General features: G+C 41.0%; 1 protein-coding gene across 2 annotated transcripts in view; it reads left to right on the forward strand.

The window, feature by feature from the left end:
* NTRK1 (neurotrophic receptor tyrosine kinase 1) overlaps positions 1-21,917 on the forward strand; it is a 111,801-nt gene extending 89,884 nt beyond the window's left edge. For both annotated transcript variants that reach the window (XM_075193377.1, XM_075193376.1), the window contains exons 12-17: positions 791-937; positions 1,233-1,363; positions 2,419-2,591; positions 9,765-10,005; positions 14,967-15,125; positions 18,728-21,917. In XM_075193377.1, coding sequence (XP_075049478.1) covers positions 791-937; positions 1,233-1,363; positions 2,419-2,591; positions 9,765-10,005; positions 14,967-15,125; positions 18,728-18,913 — 1,037 coding nt within the window. In that variant the 3' untranslated portion in view covers positions 18,914-21,917. The remainder of the gene's footprint in view (positions 1-790; positions 938-1,232; positions 1,364-2,418; positions 2,592-9,764; positions 10,006-14,966; positions 15,126-18,727) is intronic.
* The last annotated feature ends 326 nt before the right edge of the window (positions 21,918-22,243 follow it).

Genomic DNA, 22,243 nt, shown 5'->3' on the forward strand with positions numbered 1-22,243 from the left:
GTCTTTGTATCTTCCTTCCTTCCTAAAGATGTATTGATTTGTTATCCTTTTGGATCTCAGCTCATCTTACAGAGCTTTAATGAAAAAAAAGTCTGCTTGAGACATTTCTGAGCGGCCACGTGCATTTGTAAAACCAGTTATCACATTTGGAACTTGTACTTAATCAATGCTGTTTGGGTCTACGGGGACTTCATACACTATCGCAACAACCCTTTCATCTGCTCTTATCTGGCTTAGATTTATATCCCAAAGACTGTGTTGATACAGAAGTGTCATCATATCACCTAATATATCTGCCCAGCATACATTCTAGGATATATTTTTGGGTTTTAGTTTGTCTGTTCATCAGTGGCCCAATCACAGTCAAATACTAGGGTCCACAGGTTTCTATGGGGACTGCTATTTTTGTTATTGAATAAGTTTTAAAAAAATCAAAGATTTTCAAAGATTAAAGATCGTTTCAGGACAATGGCGTTAGCCATGAAGTCTATGGGTGAGAGCATTGCGGTAGAGGGATCTTCGGATACCCCACCGAACCGTCCTGCTCTATCTTCCGCCATGGTGGTCACTTTGCGTTCGCCGGGACAGACGTTTATTGTGGCAGCCGTTCTGGCAGATAAATGGTCACTATCTTTCATTCCTTATCATTGCGATAAGGAATGAAAATGACCATGCCAAATAAAACGATTATTGTTAAATATGCCCCATAGACATCAGTCTTTACCCCAGGATGGTGGGGAACCCTGGTCCACCAAATATTCCTTAGATCTTCCCTTTAATTTGTTTATAGGAGCGGCTGTGTTGGCACAAGAAGATGACCTGGCAATGTCTCTACACTTCATGAATTTTGGATCCAGTCCTCTCACCTCTGCCGAAGGGAAGCTGGATGGGATGAAACCCAACTTTATCGAGAACCCTCAATACTTTTGTGATGCCTGTGAGTTAGACTTTTCTAAAATTATATTCCATCCAAATACCTGTAACTAAGAGCTACTTTCTGATAAAGGCCAAGTCGGAGGTGAGCAATCTGTGGTTCAGGACCCCAGCTTGGGTGCCGGAGTCTGTTCCTGAGGTCCTCTGATTGTCAGATATGCCATACATTCTATAGAGAACCACCTCTGTTGGGATCCCATGACATGCGTGTGCAAGCTAAAATAAATAGCTGATCAGCACCAGTACTCAGCTGTGACTTTCTGTTGGCCAATAACATGGAGATGTCTTCTACTCTACAGGTGTCCAGCACATCAAGAGAAGAGACATCCAACCAAAGTGGGAGCTGGGAGAGGGAGCTTTTGGAAAGGTGTATTTGGCTGAATGCTACAACCTGACTCCAGACCATGAGAAGACTTTAGTAGCCGTAAAGGTAATGTGGAATTATTAGGGATGAAATATTTATTGTGTATGAAGTCATCTCATGCCACAAACATTTTTTAAATGAGTGATGTCGTCAATGTGCTGAGCCTGGTTTTTTTGGATACATATTAACTGACGGATGACGCGTTTCTGTGAATATTCCAATAGTCAAACATGATATAGTGAAAGCTAAATACTCCTCGTGAACCAATGTCTATAATTATTTAATGTGAACAGTTCTTGATTTACCTTTATCTAAAGTTTCACACTATGGGAGTCTTTTCACAGCTTTAGGAAAAATAATGTCTTTTCCTTCAAGGGAAATCTTTTTTTTTTCATTTTGCTTTAATTATAATAAATGATTTTTATGTATTTTACTTGGTCACTTGGATAAAATGAGTATAAATTAACGATGATAAATTAATTGCTTAATTTTGGACACCAATGGTAGTTTGAACCCCACATGGTCCTGGCTCTCTATCCAACACCCCATCTTCCATTGTTTCTTACAAACCCCAATTGAGATAAAATAATTTCTATGCTTCCCATGAACAATGCTGCCATGGATACCTGTATGGAAAATACAGAACTGATGCTATCTGTTCTTCCTTAATAGCCTTTCTAGACCATGAGAACAGAACATGTTAAATAGGAAATAATCCCTGTTTTCTGTAAATGTTATTATCGTCCAATGTGAGCCTAATATCCTAGTATATTTGTTTGTGCAAACAATGGGACCTGCCCCTTAGTTTTCTCAGTTAACATAAAAGAATAGATCCCATTGAAGAGTGGCCCAGTGTCCTGGATATTGCCAGAACTTTTCAGAAGGCCAAAAAACCTAGGGACAGATCATCGTCATAGTTAAATTGTGGGGCTCCACAAAACGCGTTGGTATAACAAATCACAAATAAAAACAGAACAAGCACAGACGAGGTTGACGGAGAAGGCATAGAAATGATGAATACATCATCTCTCCAACATAGTATTAGATATTAGAATAATAATACTCTTACTCTAGCTCAGTTTTGGTAACGTTGAATATTTTGCCGTTGTTTCTGGTTTCAGGCTCTGAAAGAAGCTACAGAGAGTGCCCGTCAGGACTTTCAGCGAGAGGCCGAGCTTCTCACTGTCCTTCAACACGAACACATAGTGAAGTTCTATGGCGTGTGCACTGATGGAGAGCCGCTCATCATGGTGTTTGAGTACATGAAGCACGGAGACCTCAACCGCTTCCTCAGGTCAGTTCTTCACCGCTGCCGCCAGGTCACCACCAAGCAGACATCTGATGTTACAGAAAAACATATAATTTGACTTTAGATAAGAAGCACTTGGCTCATCTAGTCTGACCAATTTTAACCTATGGTAGCCTCCAACCCTAATTAATTCTTATTTCCATTTTAGGATAGCCTTATGTCTATCCCAAGCATGTTTAAATTGCTCTACTGTATTACCCTCTACCACCTCTGATGGAGGCTATTCCACTTATCCACTACCCTTTCTGTGAAGTAGTTTTTCCTCACATTTCCTCTGAACCTACTTCCCCCCAGTGTCAGTGCATGTCCTCGTGTTCTAATACTTCTCTTCCCCCCAGTGTCAGTACATGTCCTCGTGTTCTAATACTTCTCTTCCCCCCAGTGTCAGTACATGTCCTCGTGTTCTAATACTTCTCTTCCCCCCAGTGTCAGTACATGTCCTCGTGTTCTAATACTTCTCTTCCCCCCAGTGTCAGTACATGTCCTCGTGTTCTAATACTTCTCTTCCCCCCAGTGTCAGTACATGTCCTCGTGTTCTAATACTTCTCTTCCCCCCAGTGTCAGTACATGTCCTCGTGTTCTAATACTTCTCTTCCCCCCAGTGTCAGTACATGTCCTCGTGTTCTAATACTTCTCTTCCCCCCAGTGTCAGTACATGTCCTCGTGTTCTAATACTTCTCTTCCCCCCAGTGTCAGTACATGTCCTCGTGTTCTAATACTTCTCTTCCCCCCAGTGTCAGTACATGTCCTCGTGTTCTAATACTTCTCTTCCCCCCAGTGTCAGTACATGTCCTCGTGTTCTAATACTTCTCTTCCCCCCAGTGTCAGTACATGTCCTCGTGTTCTAATACTTCTCTTCCCCCCAGTGTCAGTACATGTCCTCGTGTTCTAATACTTCTCTTCCCCCCAGTGTCAGTACATGTCCTCGTGTTCTAATACTTCTCTTCCCCCCAGTGTCAGTACATGTCCTCATGTTCTAATACTTCTCTTCCCCCCAGTGTCAGTACATGTCCTCGTGTTCTAATACTTCTCTTCCCCCCAGTGTCAGTGCATGTCCTCGTGTTCTAATACTTCTCTTCCCCCCAGTGTCAGTACATGTCCTCGTGTTCTAATACTTCTCTTCCCCCCAGTGTCAGTACATGTCCTCGTGTTCTAATACTTCTCTTCCCCCCAGTGTCAGTGCATGTCCTCGTGTTCTAATACTTCTCTTCCCCCCAGTGTCAGTACATGTCCTCGTGTTCTAATACTTCTCTTCCCCCCAGTGTCAGTGCATGTCCTCGTGTTCTAATACTTCTCTTCCCCCCAGTGTCAGTACATGTCCTCGTGTTCTAATACTTCTCTTCCCCCCAGTGTCAGTGCATGTCCTCGTGTTCTAATACTTCTCTTCCCCCCAGTGTCAGTACATGTCCTCGTGTTCTAATACTTCTCTTCCCCCACAGTGTCAGTACATGTCCTCGTGTTCTAATACTTCTCTTCCTTTGTAGAATGTTTCCCTCCTGCACCTTGTTATGACCCTTGATGTATATGAAAGTTTCTATCACGTACCCTCTTTCCCTTCTCTGTTCCAAACTATACATATTAAGATCTTTGAGTCTTTCTGGGTAAGTTTTGTGCTGTAGGCCATGCACCATTTGAGTCCTTCTTTGTACAGTCTCTAGTGTATTTATATCCTTCTGAAGATACGGCCTCCAGAACTGGACATAGTATTCTAGATGAGGCCGTACCAATGACCTATACAGTGGTATTATTACTTCTGTCTTGTGATGTGGTGGATGTTAGTGACTGAGGGTAACACAGCGTCAGTATTAAGCCAATGTCTACCTGTGAATGTTTTAGCTGCTAACTTTGCAACTTCATGCTATGGTGTTGTGCCGGTTTCTCCGAAAATATTTTTCATTTCTTAGCCCCGCCGATAGAGCTTCCTTTTATTAGCATATATTTTATTTTATGGGTAAACAGGCAAAAATAGGACAAAAAAAGGATCTGCATTTCAATTTTAAATATCATTTATTTATTAACCTTAATTTTTATATATGCCTAAATATTAGGCAGCACTTTACAGAGAATAAGTAATCGTTCACAACAGTCCCTGCCGCGGTTTTTTAACAATTTGTGTGAGGCTCTTGTGTCGGTATGCTGTGTGTGTTTTTTGGTGCCTTAAGATCAAGCAACTCCACTTTGGTCATTAATCGGTGGGCGGTGTCTTTAGTGTCCAGCGCTGTCATTTGCCCCCCCAGTTTGGTCTATCTAAAGTACATTGTTGTAGAAGTCTTGTGATTCATTCACAAGTCATTTTGCTAACCTATGCTGTACTGTAATGGGGATTATTTTGGAGAGAAGGGGCTTATACTCCTGGGTACCCTTCTGTGACAGCCATACTTTGCAGATGGTCAAGATCTTTAACATTTGCAACTTGCCAGAAGCCTGCCGGTCACCGGTTGTAGCTTTGTAGCTTCTCAGGGCATCATGCAGTCTGATCTGTGGGCGAATTTGCAGAAGTTTGCAAAGTCTTCAATGCTCTTCATTTATAAATAATCTTTTTCACTAGTGAGGGTCTGCACATTGTTTGGAAGGGGCCTTACAACTGGAAATGTTCACTGACCCCCGTGTTCTGGATTAAATTCGTGTTTTGGTTTTCAGTTTAGGCAAAACCGCCCTCGTGTGTTTTGGTTTTGGATCCCGATTCTTTTCTAAAATCTCAATTTTTTTTTTATAAAATCACATATTTTTGCTTCCCCCCCCCTACATTATTATTAACCTCATTAACACTAATTTCAAGTAATTTGCAGTCAATTTTGACCACCTCACAGGTCACAATATTATTTTCATACACTTTCAAACAAAGACTGCAGATTTAGAAGACCAAGCCTGCCAGACCCATTATTTGTATTTCAGCAATGACAATTAGCAATGGAGCTCTCCTCTTTGTATGTTACCTATATAATACAGTACAATGGGACTGCAGATATACACCATGCCTGCCAGCCCTATTATTTGTATTTCAGCAATGACAATTAGCAATGGAGCTCTCCTCTTTGTATGTTACCTATATAACACAGTACAATGGGACTGCAGATATACACCAAGCCTGCCAGCCCTATTATTTGTATTTCAGCAATGACAATTAGCAATGGAGCAATGTGTAAACCTTTGTGTAAATCAGAGCAGTTTGTCTATACTCCAGCTCTTTCATGACCGTATGTACAAAGAATCGGACAAATGGATCGCGTACAGGTGCAACTCACATGAACAAAACCAAAGATTTATGTGACCTTTGAAGCGAAATGGCAGCGGGCATCAGATGTATGGGGATGTATGGGGATGAGCGTATTAGGAAAGGGGGGGTTCCCACATAACAGTGTCGCGGGAGGATTGAGAAAGGGTCACCAGCCATAGCAGTAGGAAGCGGAGCATTCACCAAAGGGTCTAATAGAGTCTTCTATCCTTTCTGTACAACAGTCAGTCTTGTCATTGGGTAGATATAAGTACTTAATAAGCCAGTGAAGCAGCTTTTTGGTACTAGCAAAGGTTGGTGCTTTTCTTCATATTTTAAACTTTCCATTCAGAAGTTTTGCTCTAACAGAGGGATTAAAGGCACCTCTGTTCCCCTTTGTGCTTTCCTATGTCACCTAGCTCAATTAAACACTAGGGGCCTGATTCATTGAGGATCTTAACTTGAGAAACTTCTTATTTCAGTCTCCTGGACAAAACCATGTTACAATGCAAGGGGTGCAAATTAGTATTCTGTTTTGCACATAAGTTAAATACTGACTTTTTTTTTCATGTAGCACACAAATATCAACTTTAAGTTTCAGTGTACAAATAAGCTATCAAGTATTTGTGTGCTACATGAAAAAACAGTCAGTATTTAACTTATGTGCAAAACAGAATACTAATTTGCACCCCTTGCATTGTAACATGGTTTTGTCCAGGAGACTGAAAGAAGAAGTTTCGCAAGATCCTTAATGAATCAGGCCCTTGATGAGGCCAATGTTAGAGGAACAATGTTAGGTTTGACGTCAGATCACATTTTTTCTTAATTTTACATATTTATTTTTGCAATCATCCAGGAATCCATGTAGCTCAATAATTATGACTTCTCTAGTTATGTATTTATTTGTTTGATTACATTAGACTCCAAAAACATACTGGTAGGTTAACTGGCTGCTATTAAATTGCCCTTAGTCTCTCTCTGTCTGTATGTGTGTTAGGGCGATTTAGATTGTAAGCTTCAAAGGTGCAGGGACTGATGTGAGTGAGTTCTCTGTACATCGCTGCGGAATTAGTGGCGCTATATAAATAAATAGATGATGATGATGATAGAGGTAGAGTAATATTGTCCGGCTTACCACCACTAACACTACTATATACCGTATACATCCGTCTCTATACATCCCTAGCCTGCTAACCCATATATTTAAATCAGAATATAATTATTATACTATGTGTGTTTGTGACTTGTCACTTATACCCTTATAACCATGGGAGGGTTGGCAAATTTTAGCCCAGGGGTAAGACACGACTCAACAGCCTATTAGGAACATTATGCAGGGAAAAAAATGGAGGTGGCCCACTAACCCAGCCCAAGATAGCCCACTGTGGAACCGGAGAGATTCCCGGTCCCACATAACACAGGTGACGCTTTGTGGTCTTCGAAAATAGGACAGGACAATGAGTTGCCGTACTAATAAGACTAGTCGTAGGCCACACCCATGAGATGAATCCTTAGACCCCATCCTTATTTCCATTGTCATCTCTACTGACTGTCTTCAGCCAACGCTCTCCTCCCCGGCTCCCCCCCTACTCCGATCTGCCTCTTTTAGGAAGCCAGCTCTGCTAATGCACTCCTCTTTGCAATATTGATTAGATTAGCCGTCTGAGAGGCTTAAATAGAAGGAGATTGTCTATCAGCTGAAATAAACAGAGACTTTGATTGGCCCCGCAGGTATTAGACATAGACGATGGGCTGTCAGTGCCATTCTACAGTGTCCGGGTCCTGATGGGGAGATCGGAGAGACACCATTTTTTATGGTTATTGTTACACTGAGACTAAAGAACTTATCTTTTCAGGGGCCGACATCTTGTAGTTACGTCACATCCACAAACATCATGTACGGAGCTGTCTACTTAAACTCCCATCATGATATGAATACTGAGTATATTGTCATTATTTTGTAGTTTAAACATTCTACTGTATTAAATATTATCTTATAAAGCCCAGAGAAGAAGAATAAATATGAGAAATTGCTATTACTGTGCTGAAAATGAGGAATTGTACTGTACAACGCTTGGAAATGTTGAAAAATAGGGACAAATATTTAAACCCTGGGACTGTTCCTGGTAATTAGGGATAACAGAATACACTCCACTGAATACAGTACCACTGAACATAATGGGTGGATGATACTGGGGCAGCACAGTGGCTCAGTGGTTAGCACATCTGCCTCACAGCACTGGGATCATCATTATAATCATGATAGCAGCACGGTGGCTAAGTGGTTAGCACTTCTGCCTTACAGCACTGGGGTCATGAGTTCAATTCCCGACCATGGCCTTATCTGTGAGGCGTTTGTATGTTCTCCCCGTGTTTGCGTGGGTTTCCTCCGGGTGCTCCGGTTTCCTCCCACACTCCAAAAATATACTGGTAGGTTAATTGGCTGTTAACAAAATTGACCCTAGTCTGTGTCTGTGTATGTGTGTTAAGGAATTTAGACTGTAACCCCAATGGGGCAGGGACTGATGTGAGTGAGTGCTCTGTACAGCGCTGAGGAATTAGTGCTAACCACTAGGCCACTGTGCTGCCCAATCATTAGTTTGATTCCTAACCATGACGTGTGTGGAGTTTGTATGTTCTCCCCGTGTTTGCGTGGGTTTCCTCCGCGCGCTCCAGTTTCCTCCCACACTCCAAAAACATATTAGTAGGTTAATTGACTGCTTTCAAACTGACCCTAGTCTGTCTGTCTGTCTGTATGTTAGAGAATTTAGAGCGTAAGCTCCAATGGGGCAGGGACTGATGTGAGTGAGTTCTCTGTACAGCGCTGCGGAATTAGTGGTGCTATATAAATAGCTGCTGCTGATGATGATACAAGTTAATTAGGATTTGGATATTTTATGGAGAATCTTACAGTGTAATCAGGGAGAACTGGTAAAGTGGGCAAATGCACCCTAGGTATCTGTAGTTTTTATGTATGGACCCTGGCAAGGATTGCTTCAGCGGTGCAAATAGTTTATTAGGCATTGTACAAATACAGGCCTGATATATTATGGAATATAAATAGCGATATATGCTGTATTTTGCGCAAATATTGCTTTGCGCATGTTCAGAACCGGACTATACGCCGGTGAACGTAAGTGCATGCAATTCTTTTACGAACGCGAGGGACGCTTCCGATGTCTTGTGATTTCAAGGGGCTTTATTTTACACGAGGCTGCTAAGAAATGGGCTTTATAATAAATTGGGCCACCAGGGAGTAAACCGTATTGTACACTGGGCCACTAAAAAGGGAGCACAGCGACTTTCTGGTTTTGGAATTGCCTCCAGAAGAAATGTGCACATTTTTTTCGTAGGCCCTGTTAGAAATGTGCATGATGAAATAAATAAACACGTCGCTTCACAGTAAACCTACTAAAACTTTAGGACTACTTGCTTCATTCATTTCCACTTTTCTTGTTGCTCTTGTAAAAATCCTGCTCCGTATAGCCACATTAATGTCTGAAACTAATGATGACTATGAGTGTTCGGGACTGTCTTTATTACACGAGTCACTTTTGTATATTTGAATGTGGGTTTTTTCCATACTGGTAGCACTGCAGTTTTCCTTGTGAAATGCGTCATGTATATATAAAGGTTGTCCCAAGGAAAGTACAGCATAGTTGCCTTCTCTCTCTGAATGCCTGGGAGATTCTTGAATTAGGGGGAGACCTCCCGCTCTCCAGAGTGGGCAGGCAATCCTACAGCAAGGGTGCTAACCTGCCTGCAATGTGGATGTGGATGCAATGAAGCAAAACGCGTCACATACAACTCGGGAACGCCAAGTCTTTCAATAGAGTATTGGTGCTACGGAGGTGGTAGTTGATAAATGGATCTATCTATATTAGCTGACATCTCTCATGTTCTAGATGGGCTCCAACATCTAAATATCTTCATCTCTTTTTCAGATCCCATGGACCAGATGCCAAGATTCTGGATAACGGCAACGGACAACCTTACGGACAGCTTAATCTGACCCAGATGTTGCAGATTGCCAGTCAGATCGCTTCCGGCATGGTTTACCTGGCATCCCTCCATTTTGTCCACCGGGATCTTGCTACAAGGAACTGTCTTGTGGGCAACAACCTAGTCGTCAAAATTGGTGACTTTGGGATGTCACGAGATATCTACAGCACGGATTATTACCGGGTAAGAACATAGCTATGTAAGAATGTCTCAGAAGACCAACGTTGGCACGTGTGGGGTTGTCAAAATTATTACATTTATCTGACCAAAATCTGATCTCATCTGATTAGAAAGAACCAAAATTCTGATTGAAGATGATTGAATCAGGTGTTCACTGTCTGATCAGAATGTATTGGTTTCCTGAGATCCATTCGTTCATCACAATGAAGTGAAAGTGTGTAGCCACCCTGAAGATTGATCCGGTTGTTTATTGATTGGAAAGAATGATAGGATCACTATAATTAGGGAGTTTCATAGTCTTCCGGTCAACTTTATGGTGTGTCCCTGTATTCGGAATGCTATAACTATTTACAGATGACTTTGGATGTGGGTGTGCGTAGAGGAGTAATAGAGCTAAAAGAATAATGAATATAGTACATTTAAAGACTATCTGTCATTTATGTTGCGTTAATACTATTTTAACATAGTCCTAGTGCACTAAGTAGTATAAACATTTCCCAGACTCCTTCTGCTCGGCAGTGAGCATAGAAGAATGTGCTCCATGTGGGGCTCCGCATGAGAACTGGTCAGACTTCTGCTCTGTACACCCCACGCGTTTCTCTTTTTACATCACTGTTACCCTGTTTAATACAAATGTGACAGGCCCCCGTGTTGCCCTGTACTTTAATTTTCAGGTCTATCAAATGTTTATCATTTATTATTATTTTGTTTATTTGCAGGAGCTGTTTTTACAGAGAGTCCGAGTACACATTTTAAGGCATTAGTATGCGAAAAGCGTGTAATATGTCACTAAGTCATTTAATGATCATAGTTCAGAATATTTGTGCTTTTGGGCAGTGGAAACGGGTGTCTATCAGAATTCCTAATTTCTGCAGCCATTATCTATCAGAATTGTGGAAAAACTTATGATTGGACAACTGTAGGCCTATTTTCCCCACATTCCAATGAAAAGATTGGGACAAAATAAGCCTTGCTATGACCGAGCTAGGCCCATTCTGGACAAACCACTCCCCTTTTTGATGTGACCACACCTCCTCACTGCTAAGCCACACCCCAGAAATATGGACCGTTTTGCATAAAAGTGGGACGCTGAGGGTATGCTGTAATGCTGTCTATTAATTAAAGGGCTTAACCTAATAGGATGATGCTACCAACCCTCTATTGCAAAACACCGTCCATTGCATACTTTGGATTGGATTTATCAAACATTTCAAAAATCAAAAGTGGAGGTAATGCCCATAGCAACCAATTACATCATAGCTAAGCAAGAATATGTCTTTAATATATTTAAATAATTCATCCTGAAATACTAAATGACCGTTAAATGAATAGACCACCTTGGTGAATATTTAGCTCTTTTACAATTAAGTGTTCCATTATTACCGAACTCTAAACTCACTGTAAATCCAGAAGTGTCCTTGAACTCAGTTAACTCCAGATACAACCCCACAACTTTGAGAGCGCAGGGTTAAGCCGGCCAGTCTTAGAATGTCAACTTCAGATAATTAATGTTAGATTATTTATGTTACATTTAGAGTTATTAACCCCAACCTTTACCCTAATATGTCTGGTCAAAGCACTTAAAGAGTAAATTGATTTAAGCTCTATTTCAGCTATAATTGGGAAGTCTATAATTTACTCATTTTGGACCTGGCCGTGGATCCTATTACACCAGTAAATCTGGCATTAAGCCCCTTCAGAATGGCTGAAACACCCTGGACATTGTTACTGGGGTGCGTTAAGGGTAGAATGACTGTTTGCGTTGTCGTTCAATATGACCACATGGGTGCTTTGAATTGTATTAACAGGGCAGTAGGACTGCTATTAAAATAGATAAGCAACCAAAATAGCTAAAATGACAACAAATCTTTTTGCCATTCTGGTTGTTAAAAAGATAAAGTAAGGAAGGGATGGTTACAACACGAACGATATATCATACTTATGGCCAGTAACACCTCATCTAATTTGAAAAATTGGAGATGTTGCCTATAGCAACCAATCAGATTCTAGCTGTCATTTATTTAGCACATTCTGCAAAATGACAGCTAGAATCTGATTGGTTGCTATAGGCAACATCTCCACTTTTTCAAACCCGCAGTTTAGTAAATATACCCCTTGATCTGTTAATCAACCTTACAAAATGTGTGCTTTTAAAATCTGAGGCAGATCTGCTGTGCACTATTACACAAGACACTGCAAGATACGTCCAATATCTTTGTGGATTATAAATTTGCCAAAGGACGCACAGGAGAATAAAAAAAGAGTCTTGCATTATTGTTACCTGATAATAATAAAAGCATTAATGTTGAAACAGTATTTTCCCCCAAGAAATACATTTATTAGAATGTTGTTAATGTCTACTGAGCATAAAATACGTATTTACAGTTGCTTGTGATTGCAAACTCATGTTATAGCATGCATGACTGTCATCACTACTGATTAGGACTTAGACTAGCCCTGTAGCTGGAGCAAGAGATGCGGTAGAAAAACACAGACGCACAGAGCTGGATTTGGCCCCGTGTTTGGACGTGGCTGTGTGTACTTGAGTTTGGCATGCCCCTACTGTACATTGACTACAGCAAAACACCCCTTTCACGCCCAATTCACTCGGCGAAATCGCAAGCTGTAGTAAGTGTCCTTTGCATTCTCAGCTGTATCTCCCAGTTCCGCGCATGCATAGAGTGATTTTTTTCATACGATACTCTCAAAATATGCAGATACGTGCCTTGATGAATCGGGGACGTAGTTTGCAGCATTTGTGAATTTAGCTAAAAAAAATTATACTTTTAATACTCAATTTAAAGGCACACCAGAGACATTTTTGTGTCCATTTTTCCAATTCCGCAGCGCTGTACAGAGAATATTGTAACTCACATCAGTCCCTGCCCCATTGGAGCTTACAGTGTAAATTCCCTAACACACACACACACACACACACACACATTAAGGTCTATTTGATAGCAGCCAATTAACCTTTTAGTATGTTTCTGGAGTGCGGGAAGAAACCGGAGCACCCGGAGAAAACTCACGCCAACACGGAGAGAACATACAAACTCCACACAGATAAGGTCATGGTCGGGAATCAAACTCATGACCCCAGCGCTGTGAGGCAGAAGTGCTGACCACTGAGCCACCGTGCTGTTCGTAAATTCGCCTTTTGCATTTGATATTTTAAAAATGTGCTTTGAATAAAGTCCATTGTAGATAAATGGATAGAAAATTGCAGCTGAACGCACAAAAAATGCAGCATACCTCACGGGCTGCGAGTTCAAGTCCCACTACAGCCTAGACCCAGGCACCAGCAGTAACCAGCTAGAGGATGCCGCCCAGATCCAGTACAATATCTCTCCCAGTATGTGGAAGAAAACCTGACTGCGCTGTCAGTGAATCTCTCAGAACACATGATCAAACTGAGACGTTGGAAAAGCCCTGTCCAATTAGGATTTCTGCTTGATGAGCATCCTAATAAAAAGACATTGCGTTTGCGAGTAACGGATACTATCCGGCCTTTAGCCGCCATGTGCTGGCTATGGCATTGGTCCAGTCAGATTTTTTTTTTATTGCACCTTAAGTACCTGCCAAATCTGCTGCGCAGCCAGGAGAGTCCATCCGTCTTCATACCGCTCAAGGGCTCTTGCGGGATTTGAACCTGTGACATGCTGAATTGCCCCAGCCTAGTTCTTTCCCTTTTAGTTCTCCTTAAGCTGCCTCTTTGTCAGAGCCGTATTCATATTTAATGCAGTCTTATGATGGGAATAGAAGAAAATCACTTAGCGAATGGAAAAGGTTTCAATCCAGGGAAATAGATTTAACGGGGAACAAAGAGGAGCAAGTGATGAGGGTCTGTCTGTTATCTTAGGGAGAGGGGGGGGGTCACAATATCACTTTCGTTAACTATCTGTTGGCCGGTGGCGAAGAATGCGATTCAGTAAGCAGGGCTTTATTTTTCCATATGTTTTAAATTAATGAGCACATTGCCTAATGTCATAAAGCATTGGGAAGTCCGCCAATGGATCGTGATGACACAAAAATTGTATTTGGGAAGAGTGCAGATATTTTGACAGACATAGAAAAGATTTGTGGTGCATATGACATCTACTGCAGGATCAGCAAGATTGTCTTGTCCTCGGGGCTTCGGCTAAGGATTGGTGTCATGTTGTACTGAATATTGCAAGCATTTTAGGGGTTTCCAACATCTAGGGGTATATTTACTAAACTGCGGGCCTGATTCATAAAGGATCTTAACTTAAGAAACTTCTTATTTCAGTCTCCTGGACAAAACCATGTTACAATGCAAGGGGTGCAAATGAGCTTTCTGTTTTGCACATAAGTTAAATACTGACTGTTTTTTCATGTAGCACACAAATACTTGATAGGTTATTTGTACACTGAAATTTAAAGTTATTTTTGTGCTACATGAAAAAACAGTCAGTATTTAACTTATGTGCAAAACAGAAAGCTCATTTGCACCCCTTGCATTGTTGCTATAGGCAACATCTCCACTTTTTCAAACCCGCAGTTTAGTAAATATACCCCTAGACACAAACTGTTCTCAATTTGGGTGAAACAACCGAAACACCCGGAGAAAATGTTTAATTTAAGGGGGAGGGCTAAATTTATTTGTAGACTGTGCTTATTCGTGGTGTTTTCAACCCTTTCGCTGTTGAGTCCAACCTTCAAAAATGAACTGTGAAATTGCTCAATGCTAGAACCCATAAAATAGGCGTGTATATAGATGTGTTACGCCGTCATAAATTACTCCTGCAATGTGCCAAAAATCTGCTTTAACCCATAACATAGTTAGCAAATGTAAGTACATATCACCTGTCTGTCCGCTAATCAAATACCTGTCTGGAACAATGTTTGTCTGTTTTTTATTAAAAAACAAATATAAACGATGTGCATATTGTCAGACTGAATGCTGGTGGAAGAAAACGTTTTCATTATACGGTCTCTTTTTTCAGGTTGGGGGGCGGACTATGCTGCCCATTCGCTGGATGCCCCCCGAGAGCATCTTGTACCGTAAATTCACCACGGAAAGTGATATATGGAGTTTCGGCGTGGTGCTGTGGGAGATTTTTACCTACGGGAAGCAGCCGTGGTACCAGCTTTCCAATACAGAGGTAACATGATGTGTTATTAGATTCGGATCCTGAATAATAAGAAAGGAGGTTATGTGGTCTTTTAGGAGTTTATTGCAATATTGTAGGGTGGTAACTCCCAACTGCGTTGACACCTAAGTGAACAGTGTAAGCCTTGCAGATAATCTACGGCCAAGTGAGTGTCAAGCTAGCCACATCTGGGTTGATCCCGCATCCAACGGCGGGTTTAATGTCCAACTTCACCACACATGTATTCAGCCAAATTGGATGAGATGTGGCTGCTTCTATCATGACTGAGGACTATTAGTGCGGTTACAAGACGACCCCGCAGACTGACATCACTATACCTGTGGCGTCGGCTATCATCATCACCATTTATTTATATATATATATATATATATATAGCGCCACTGATTCCTCAGCGCTGTACAGAGAACTCACTCACATCAGTCCCTGCCCCATTGGAGCTTACAGTCTAAATTCCCTAACATACACAGACACACAGACTAGGGTCAATTTTGATAGCAGCCAATTAACCTACCAGTATGTTTTTGGAGTGTGGGAGGAAACCGGAGCCCCCGGAGGAAACCCACGCAAACACGGGGAGAACATACAAACTCCACACAGATAAGGCCATGGTCGGGAATTGAACTCATGACCCCAGCGCTGTGAGACAGAAGTGCTAACCACTAAGCCATCGTGCTATCGGTATAGTCTTGCTTTAGCTGAGCATTTCATTATAAATTTAAGGGTGCCATAACTTTGCAATAATTAAACTCATCTGACATCTGCCTTGCGAATACGCACCTTCCATGTTAAACTTTAGCAACTTTTAAGAGGAGTCCCTTTGGCCAATTTTAAATTAGAGATCGCAATATTATTGAGTTTCCAATTGGAAATTTGTGCACCATGTATCTATTCAAAGAGTGAAGAGTTATCGGTAGACGCGAGTGAAGCTCCAGAGACGTAGTCGCTTTGGTTTTATACATACGTGCAATTCCCACATTACCGAACAGACAGATCAATGCTTCTGGTGCGGTGGGTGATAATGGGCAATGGGGTACCGGTATACTGGTTTGTGGGTTACTGAAACACTTGACCAGTGTATATCAATAAAGAAATAATTGTAACTTTAAGACCTCCATGTACTTTGAAGTGCTGGTTCTGCTTTGAGTACAAGAGTATAACTAATCCATGAGTATAGACTCTAGTCCGTACAGAGAACGCCAAATTAGAAGAGCTTAGTAAGCACGAATCTAAGGAGGAGAGAATCTGGGGTAAAGAAGCCGTAATAAAATATATTACAGCCAACTTGAGTTTTAAGAACTCAATTTTATTTCTTTTATTGAATTATGCCAAGAAAGCTTTCTCAATAAATAAATTCGAAAAAAAAAAAAAAGAAAGAAAGAATCTGATTTTAATTTTTCCAATGCGCAATGTAGATAATTTAATTCCACTTCCCTGTGGGTCCTGTAACCGACCTTCTCAGGAACCGGAGAAGCTAATGACCTCGAGAGACACCCAGATAAGTGGCTCTTTACTACATCAAGAAGAATTAGGTTACTTCAAGCCTGGGGCGTCTTGGCAGGGAGATAGGGGAAATTTACTAACCCAACATTATTTATTTTTGACATGTAATTTTATTTACAGGTACTTGACATTGTTAAGTTACACTGAGTAATAACCCGTTGAGGAGCATTTTATAGACACAAAGCGAAAGAAAGGGTATAGATTTTCAGAAACTTACCGGGCGCCCATTTATATGATATTAATATTAATAAAAATAACTAAAAATAATAATTATTATAATACACATAAATCCGTGTTCATTCTCATAAACATGACATGCAATCAAATTATCATGGAATTTCATAGTAATCTGGTGATTCTTTTTCGGAAGAGGGCGGGTTCAGCAATCGAAATAGCTGCCTTCACTGTGCCGATAACAGATCTCCTTTCAGGCAACCTCACACTAAGGGGTCTGCGATGTTCCTAAGAACACTTTTTTACCATTGCTACCGTAAAAAGTGACGCTGAGTTTTGCTCGCACCTCTATGGGGCATGAGTAAAATTCATCGGTACTTCTGCCAAAAAATATCCACACAAAGTGTCTCATGGCCGTTCCACAGGTACCTCGCATGGAGATTTAGGGAATTGAATCTGCCCCTAAGATCACAGAACCCAACACAGTAGAGCACAAATCACAATTTTGCCAATTTTACCCAGTTGCCTGAACTATATGTACATTAATTTTATCCTCAGAAAACCATCATAGAAGAGACCTTTAGAGGTCAGGTTTCCTCTCGATACTAGGCACCTCTCCACTGCAAGTATCTCTTTCACCCAGATACATGGCTGATCTTTACACAATGGTGCCATGTTTTAGACTTGGTTCCTGGCTTATGGTCCCGGTAGTGAAAATTCCTACTTTTGTGCTAATCCGTACAAATGACTGTTGATATCACAGTGAGAGGTGCTATCTGTCTCAGGTTTTAAAGACACCTTGTAAAGTGAATTACTTACCTTGCCCCCGGCTACATGGGCTGCTGTAGTTACATCTTTGGAATAATATTATGAAGGTGCAGTTGACTAGGGACTCAACACCTTATTGTCTCAATCTTGCTTGTTTAAAATGTCCTCAGTGTTAATGGGGTGGTCACCAAAACAAATGTAGCCAATCAGAGCATTTGAATGTCCATAGTATAGCCAATCAGACCATTTGGAATGTTCACAAAAGCACAGGATATTGCAGGAGATGAGAGTATGATCTTGTAGGAGGCAGTGACCTGTCCACGTGTAGTTGGGTTAGGGAGGACAGGGCTGCATGTGACAGGGGCAGTGACATGATGTGAGGAGGGGAATGGAGGCAGTAGGAAGCCACAGACTGAGAGTTATATAGTGGAAGGAGCAGGGTCCCCCAGCAGCACAGAGTATATCAGGAGATGAGTGATGTGTTAGTGAGGACAGGGCTGCATGTGATAGGGGCAGTGACATGATGTGAGGAGGGGGATGGAGGCAGCAGGAAGCCACAGACTGTGAGTTATATAGTGGAAGGAGCAGGGTCCCCCAGCAGCACAGAATATATCCAGAGAGGAGTGATGTGTTAGTGAGGACAGGGGACAGGGGCAGTGTCATGATGTGATGAGGGAAATGGAGACAGCAAGAAGCCACAGACTGGGAGTTATATAGTGGAAGGAGCACGGTCCCCCAGCAGCACAGAGTATATCCAGAAAGGAGTGATGTGTTAGTGAGAACAGGGCTGTATGTGACAGGGACAGTGACATGATGTGAGGAGAGGAACACAGGTATGCAAAAAGAACTGAGAGTTAGATAGTGGAAGGAGCAGAATAGACTGTATCACCATAACTGTCCTTATGCACCTATATATGAAACAGTTTGCACATACAACTTATCATTGGCTCTTCTCTCTGCATGCTATGTTCCTGATACATTTTTAAACCTTCTCCTAAAGTCTCTGAAAAGTATAATTTAAAAATTCAAGTTAGTCATAGTAGAACTGAAATTGACAATATAATTAGAGAATATCTATGTTTTGTCCTCCTAGGCTACCACATTTTTCTGTATCCATTTAAAGGCGACTTATTTTACATTTTCTTTTCTAGGCAATTGAATGCATCACCCAAGGGCGAGAACTGGAGAGACCTAGGACCTGCCCCACTGAGGTATATTCCATTATGCAGGGCTGCTGGCAAAGAGAGCCCCAGCAGAGGCTCAATATCAAAGAGATCCATGGAAAGCTTCAAGCCCTGGTCAAGGCTCCACCAGTATACCTGGACATCTTGCAGTAGAGGGATGCAGGAAATCATATAAACTGGGACCAAAGCGGACGAAGGAAAAGCTTGAACACCCTCCGCAAAACCACCAATCCGTTATATTCCCAAAGCAGCTTTGCTAATATTTAAAGTCCATAAATTATTTCCTCCTACTGATGTCCATGAAGAATATCATCCTACTGATGGACAATCCCAGATCTCAAAACTCTCCTGAATCTTCACGCAATGGGCTTTGAGAGACTTTATAATGAAGAAAGCTCCTAGGAGAGAAGCAGATTATCATGTCTTACTTGTCCAGTTGTAGGTACGCCTTTAAAACTAAATGAGGATCGGGAACTTCAACAACCCGTTCCAGAATACATTGCCGAATGCAAGGACAGAGGCGGAACTTTGCCAACAGAACTGAAACGCTGAGCGGCCAACTAGAGCTCAATAGGCAAACATAGAATTGTAACCAGATCACACAAATACAAAGTCAACCGTCGTCAATACAAATATTGAGAGCTCCACCTATCTCATTGACAACAGAATGAGGAGTAACAGAAAATTAATGGTCTAACTTGATAGACTGTGGGACTTTTTCAAGCTAATGACTGTGATATTCCATGTGCCCATCTAAAATACATCCACTAAGGAAGTAGCCAGTTTCCTGCTTTAATAAGGTGATCCCTCTTATTGGTCAACCACCATCTACAATCTATACACTTATCTAACAATGGACAAGAAGCAAATATGGCATCGCTTAGCCAAGAAGCAGGTTATCTCGCAAACCTATGGAGTTTCGCAAAGCATGTTATTTAAAGCTAACAATTGACCGCCTGTAAAGCAATGAGGAGAAACAAAGAATTCTGAACTGAGAGTATAACATATTGCCAGTGTCTTCTGACGTTTACTTGCTTATATTGCTTGCCTTGTACGTGTCGCGACAATGAACCAATCCACTTTATTAGCTCTCAGCCAAAGATTGCAAGTTTCTGAATTCCACTGTTTATCAGCATAATGTAGAGCTACATATAACACTGGATAACGTATAAAGTATAATGAATACATATTATTGACACTTCATAACTGAAACTCTGGTCGCCAATTGAAGTTGCATTGTCTACTTAACAAAGTGCTTTTTAGCCGTGCTCTCCAAACAAGGTCTACCAAAGCTTATTATATCATATATATCAGAGCCACGCGTGCTTAATAAAAGCGTTGGGTCCACTGAGCAGTAGAATTGTAATAAGTACAAAATAGGTCTATAAACTAGAGATTTCGGTGGGAATTTCATGCATAGGACATTGGTTCAATATCAAACACCACTGAGCTGTCACATTGTTGGCACCGCGATGGGTACAGCTTACCACCAAAAACAAGTCAGACATAATTAGTCACCCCAATGCTTATTTAACATTACTGTTTCTGGGAATACAGTATGACCACACCTCCTAATCCTAATTTTAAAGGGAGGTTTTCTACTTTACGTAACCCTTGTACTAAATACCTTTTCTGGAATCCAATCCTTTCAGCATGGACATATAGCTGGTACCTCTGCTGATCTTTAGCTCTCTTTGTAGCAGGAGACAGCAAATGCGTCTAAATGGAGAGTGTGATGGGGGTGCCAAAATAGGGACTGTAAATTAATATTAATGGTTAGGGAGGAATTTAGAACATGGGTTTATTTACTGTGGAATACCCTTTGCTCTGGGTCTAGTTTGTCCATTCTTGTGCACCAAAAGCAAATTTTGTGCACTGACGGCATGAAGTGCATACAAATAGGGGATAGCAGGATGAACGATGGATGTACGGACTATGCAATGCATTTACATTATGAAATACACATCTATTGATTCACCCCTAGACATATTATTATGGAACGACTGGTCGTATGTGTATGTCTAGTACGTTACCTGCTTCTGAGACCTGCAACTGTAAATTGTGTTTGCTTACCATGCAGCTAAACAAATGCATTGCAGTGTAGGGCTCTATTGAGGCCTATGGATGGAATTAGTCTGCCAATCAGAGAGCTGCAGCGGGAGACAGCTCTCAGATTTGGGTAACGGAGGTGATTCCCATGGGAGGGACCCCACCCCAGACCCCACCCCGGACCCTACCCCACCCCATCCCACCCATCGCCCCCACCCATTGCATATACATAGGGGAAAGTTTAGTATTCGAAGTTGGGCATTCAAAAGTGGACAACACGTTTAATAAGACTTTCCTTCAATAAATCACTTTCAAATCATAAAAGCTAAAGGACAAATAGAATGTTTAAGTAAAAGTCTTCTGGTCGACAGATCACATATGTTATATTTCTCATCAATCGGTAGAATATTGAATTTGGTTTAGAGAACTGTTGGACAGCTCTAACTTCTAAAGAGATATTTATGTTACAGGAATCTTAACAAAATTCTACATATATTTAAAATGTATCATCCTAGTTCTCTGTATCTCAGGCATGCCATTCCTAAGGTGTTCACATTCAAAGTATACTTTGTATATAAATTATATTTGTGTTGGAAATTATGGAGTGACTTTATTATGATTTAATAGACTAAAGCATTTCAAGACACATTGATGGGTCCAAGATGGTTTTAAATGTAGAAAACAGGAATACATTTAGAACAAGAGTGGAGACATTTTTTTTGTGCCAAAGTTCTCCAGAACTTAAGAGTTACTTTCGACAGAGACCTTCTGGCATCTCTACCCTTCCACTTGTTGTGCTTGTATATGTCATGATATTAATATGATTTCATCAGACTTAACTTGAGACCAAGATCCAACACAATCCTCCTGCATCCTCCATCTTTGTCCTTATTGTTTGTAGAACGATCATAGTATTAATATTATTTAATTTAAACTGTAAGCTCTTTGGGCAAGGGCCCTTCGACAACAATTTTTTTCACAGTAATGTCTGTAGCACTTTGTATTGATGTCGTTGTATATTACAGCTTCTCCGGTGTTTATCTCCTTTTGTAAAACAAGTGAAAACCATTGGCGTTCAATCAAAATAAAACATCATGATATTACTGTCCAGGGTTCCTCAATTTCTAATCAATTTAAGTTCCGAAGAACATTATAGGGCTAGATTAATCAGAGCTTTAGAAGATTCATGATCTAGCCCAGGGGTGTCCAACCTTTTAGCCTCCCTGGGCCACATTGGATTACGATGCGTTGGTTTGGGCCGCACATAAGATATGCTAACAATAACGATAGCTGATCATCCAAAAACCATAGAAAACATAGTTAATATATATATATATATATATATATATGAGGAAAAAAGTGATATATATATATATATATATATATATATATATCTCACTTTTTTTTCAAATCCCCCTATACTTACCTTTCAAT

The sequence above is a fragment of the Mixophyes fleayi genome, chromosome 12, assembly GCF_038048845.1.
Source record: "Mixophyes fleayi isolate aMixFle1 chromosome 12, aMixFle1.hap1, whole genome shotgun sequence".
In the NCBI taxonomy this organism is placed as follows: Eukaryota; Metazoa; Chordata; class Amphibia; order Anura; family Limnodynastidae; genus Mixophyes; species Mixophyes fleayi.